Genomic DNA, 4,672 nt, shown 5'->3' with positions numbered 1-4,672 from the left:
ATCTGCATAATAATGAGTTTAAACCTCAAAATAACTGTTTTCAATCCTTCTGTCATCCTCTCACATTAATATGGACACATATATTTGTATTTGGGATCATCACAGAGATAGAAACACAGAGGTCACATATTCTGATGGCTGTACAGCGGTCACAGATTCCAACGGTCACAGATTTCGGTGCAACACCGGTAAGCCAGCGGTAATTTTGAAGGTAAGGTAACAGAAACCAGACAGAAACAAAAGTTGCAATAAAAATCCTCTATGCTGAAGTTTTAAAGTCACCACCACAACATTATATGATCCATTTCAATGATGACATGCTTGCCCAGAGGCGAAATTTCGACATAACTGCCTGTTTAATTCACATCAAGTGCAATACAATTTTGCAAACAGCCTAAATGATTTAGCTTCTAAAAATAAATAGCACCAAGGCACAAAAGAGATGTAGGAGCTATAAGTCAAAAAGTCTGGTAACCACTGAAAGTTTAATCTTTATTTATAAACTCATTATGCTATAAAAGTTTAATCTGAAAAGTAACTACTAAAGCTATAGTCTTTTTGTTCAGTTTGATAATAAACACGTTCCTTTGCAACACATACATTTCTATTTCTTCATTTTGTGACCGCAACACCAAGCCCCCCGTTCCGGAAAAGATTTCAGATTTCAGGCACACAAATCTTCCGTGCTCCACATTTCAGGCACAAAATTTTTTCTTGCTTTAACCCCTGGTGGTATTTATTCAGTTTTGGGAAATCACGATGTCTAGAAAGCATCAGCTAACAGTATTCAGTTTTGGGAAATCACGATGTCTAGAAAGCATCAGCTAACAGCAGCAGCAAAGCTAACATCGGGACGTCATCTGTTAAAAGCCTCCCGTTGTCGGAAACGACATGAAACTACTCCAGTTAGCTCAATCATGTTGTACCTAAGACATCCGCTGGATTTTTTTTTTTTTTTTTTTTACGGGCCACTTTGTGAGTTTAGTGAGTTATTACATCACATCCAGAGCCCGGTAACTTTACAGGAACCTTCCTCCTACTCCGCTCTCTCAGTGGAGACACAGCGGTTGAGAGGGCCGAGCGAGGGGATGTTCCTGTTGTAGTTCCTGCCCCCCAAATAGTACCAGGAACTTCTTCAGTGGAAACAGGCCTATTGTACTATGATGTGATAGAGGTTTAGAGCTGCAGCTGCATCATTCCAAAGGGATACTCATCCTGAAAATGCTTTTTTTTTTTCTTTTTCTTTTTTAAGTGAACCTCAAAATGTTTCATTTGTGCTGTGTGCCATCTTCATTTACTCTTCACATATAACACATATACTGATATTTACACATCTTAACAAATCTCACAAGTGTTCCCTTTACCATGACACCAAAAGCATTCAAATAGACCTTGTGGTTGCAGAGATATATTCATTTCATTATGGGTATGCAATTTTCGAGCAGAGGCCTATAAAATAGGCTTAAGGCTTAAAAGGGAGATATTGTGGTGCTGTACAACTGAAACGATGTGAACTGAATGAACAGGGAAGTAGAAACGACATCAGTGTGTGTAGCTGACCTCAATGTTTTCTTTGTAGTGAGGGACTCTGGAGAGGAACTGCTGCCTCCCCACCAGCTCTCCAAACAGCTGAGGAGTTTCCTCCAAATGTTTGATCAGTGGTTTGATGTTGTAGTACACGGCCTCCCTGTGAACCTACACACGAACACACGAACACACACACACACGTTCATTACCACTCTAAGATTTTTAAAGCAGGTGCTTGATGACTTGTAAATAAAACTGCAGGACCCAAACCTCCTGGATGTTCTCTGTGGGCAGCCAGTCTGATCTCAGGAACTCTAGGATGGCTCCAAAGTTGGACCCATTGCGGTCGATGAAGTAGCGTCCCTGTGCATCTGTGCCTAGTTTGGGATGTTTGCTGAACAGCTCAGCTAGCTTGGACTCAGGGTGTTTCCTGAGTGTGCTCAGAGAAGTGGTGAACAGATGACCCCCAACATTCAGCTGCACAACAGGAGAGTGCTGAGAGGAAAGATTATTTGTTAATTCAAACTTACTGAAACTGGACGAAGCTTATGCACTGCTGCTTTGGAGAGCATTTAGAAGCTCTTAGAGTACCTCATAACACCAATTTCACATGTGGTTGCACATTAAGTCAGTCAAATGGAGATGTAGCCTAAATAACTTCATCAAAAGGAAAGGATAATGTTTGAGTGATCCCTTCTGTGCAGATGTTAACACTCTAAGGTAACAAAAACACAATGATTTTTTTTTACAGGTGATTATCCACTGGAGAGAACACATAGTTATAAATATTATATTCCATTTATGCCATCAGATGCCCCTAAATCCTGGACACTGGACCTTTCACCCACACGTGCTGTGTACTCAGTGACCACATGAAGGGCGTTAGCACCTACACATTGATTTGCTCAGGCTGATAAGAACACATGCCTCTGCTGTCTGTCAGAAAATCCATGATGTCTGCTGTTCCTCAAACACCCAGTTACAGCAGCAGTGACGGCTGGACTAAATCATCCATTATCCACTCAACCAAAACTCCACAGACAAATACAGTTTTATATCTTTTAATAAGAGGTTAAAAAACTTTAGGCTACACCTTGTGAAAAGGGGAGAAGTCTGTAATGAAGGCTGAATGGCAGAATAACTGGAATATAAACAATAAACTCATCTGTTAACTGCATTTGTGGATTACAAAAATCTTTAAGACAATACTCACTATAAATAACTATCACTGTAGATCCCAGCAGTGATTTAGTAAAAACTGAGTCTTAATTTATTTGATCAAATCAGACTGACGAGACGTATCCTCAAAAATAAAACAACTGCATTGAAACATACTTGAAATCAATATTTGGCCAAGTACAATATCCAGATTGCAGGAGCTGCAATTCTTTGATAAAGGTAAAAAGTATTGCAACATACCATTATAACTGAAGCATTGTGGTGCTACAGAGATGCCCCAGCCAACAAATCATAGTGCAGGCTAAAGGAACATGCTTGTTTAGTATAAATCCAGCAGTCCCATCATCTTTTATATATGTATGTACATATATATACTTCATACTTTTTTCCAGTTAAAATTAAATGCAAAAATTACTGTTCCCACTAAAATTGCAACAAAACTCAAAATAATCACTTTTTCATCTATATCGTACAGCCCTACAATTTGAAAATAAAGAAAGAAATGACACCACTTATCATAGCCAGAAACTGTGATAACAGAAATTATTGTTGGATTCTTAAATTTCCTTTTATCCATGGACCCATCATGCCTCCACAGAAAAAAATAAAAATTAAATAAAAAAATTAGAGCAACAAAACTGAGGCTTTTTATCCAGCTCCAGGATTTCATCCTCAACTTTTAACTCTTATACATCTATGGTGGAGGGAGGGTGCATGCATTTTCCAACAGTCACTCAGGAGGCTCAAGTAAAAATATCTGTAGCTTTGGGGAGGGTCAAAAACAAACCAAAACAAACAAACAAAAAAAGTTAGACCCCAGCCACCCCCTCCTCTGATAAGTAAAGAACAGTCCCTTGCAAAGTGTCTGCAAACTCAGAGCAGTACAACTCTACTTCACTGCACTACTTCCACTTTAAATTTCTACTCCACCACAATCTATAAGGAAATATTGTACTTCTTATTCGACTACATTTATCCTACTTTTAGTGGACTACCAGTTATGTTCCCTCTGACACAATTAAGGAGTTAATAATCTTCCAGCACGAGACATAAATTTATGTCTCGGCAGATTAACTCGGGAGTTTCCTCGAGGTTGGATTTTAAATTCCTGTGAAACAGGAAGCCGCCTTTAACAAACTATTTCAGACCGTAAAACTGCCAAAAGGAAATAGGCTGAAAATATGTGCGGTGAATAATACGCTCATCGGTATGCAGGCGGACAGAGAGGTGTCTTGTCCCCACTGCTGTCGAGCCTGTGTGCGCCTCCATCCACCTGTTGGGTCACTCAGCAGGTACAAAGTGGAGTTTAGCTCTCTCTGCTTCATTTAATATGAAAACGCTCACATTAAAGGTTGGTTTTCTTACTGTGATGGCGGCTGAAGACTGTTTTTCAGATGATTTGTAGTCCGGCAAACTCATCTTGACTCTCCCAGGTGTTTTCTTTTTTCTGCTTTTTTAACACTGCTCAACAGGTTGGAGTCAGGGGGCGCGGCCTAACCCGGACTTGATGCTTAGTGCTGAGAAGATGAGTCACTCAGAAGTAAAAATCTTTGACCATTTCATATCCTTCCTCTTAGGCTAATTAGACTACCAAACAGGTTTTGCACCACAAAGTAGGAACATGACTGAAAAAAGACTGAAACGCCACTGGTCTACAGGTATCAGACACTTAACTTTTTTTTCCAACCATATAAAGCTTTGAACACACTTTAAGGGCACTTTTTTTTATCAAAAATTTAAGCTTGAAGCTAAGTAGTGTATGTACTAGCTTTACGCTTAAAAAATTGTTTAAAAATTAGTATATACACTGCTCAAAAAAATAAAGGGAACACTAAAATAACACATCCCAGATCTGAATGAATGAAAAATTCTTATTAAATACTGTGTTCTTTACATAGTTGAATGTGCTGACAACAAAATCACACAAAAATTATCAATGGAAATCAAATTTATTAACCCATGGAGG

At 39.0% G+C, this 4,672-nt stretch overlaps 1 protein-coding gene across 1 annotated transcript in view; it reads right to left on the bottom strand.

The window, feature by feature from the left end:
- kctd14 (potassium channel tetramerization domain containing 14) overlaps positions 1–4,201 on the bottom strand; it is an 8,174-nt gene extending 3,973 nt beyond the window's left edge. The window contains exons 1-3 of the mRNA XM_050067617.1: positions 4,072–4,201; positions 1,798–2,022; positions 1,561–1,695 (exon numbers count right to left, since the gene is read on the bottom strand). Coding sequence (XP_049923574.1) covers positions 1,561–1,695; positions 1,798–2,022; positions 4,072–4,125 — 414 coding nt within the window. The 5' untranslated portion in view covers positions 4,126–4,201. The remainder of the gene's footprint in view (positions 1–1,560; positions 1,696–1,797; positions 2,023–4,071) is intronic.
- Between the last annotated feature and the right edge of the window lie 471 nt (positions 4,202–4,672).

The sequence above is a fragment of the Epinephelus moara genome, chromosome 2 (assembly GCF_006386435.1).
Source record: "Epinephelus moara isolate mb chromosome 2, YSFRI_EMoa_1.0, whole genome shotgun sequence".
In the NCBI taxonomy this organism is placed as follows: domain Eukaryota; kingdom Metazoa; phylum Chordata; class Actinopteri; order Perciformes; family Serranidae; genus Epinephelus; species Epinephelus moara.
The sequence above is the reverse complement of the archived record's forward strand: the minus strand, read 5'-3'. Positions and strand labels throughout refer to the sequence as shown.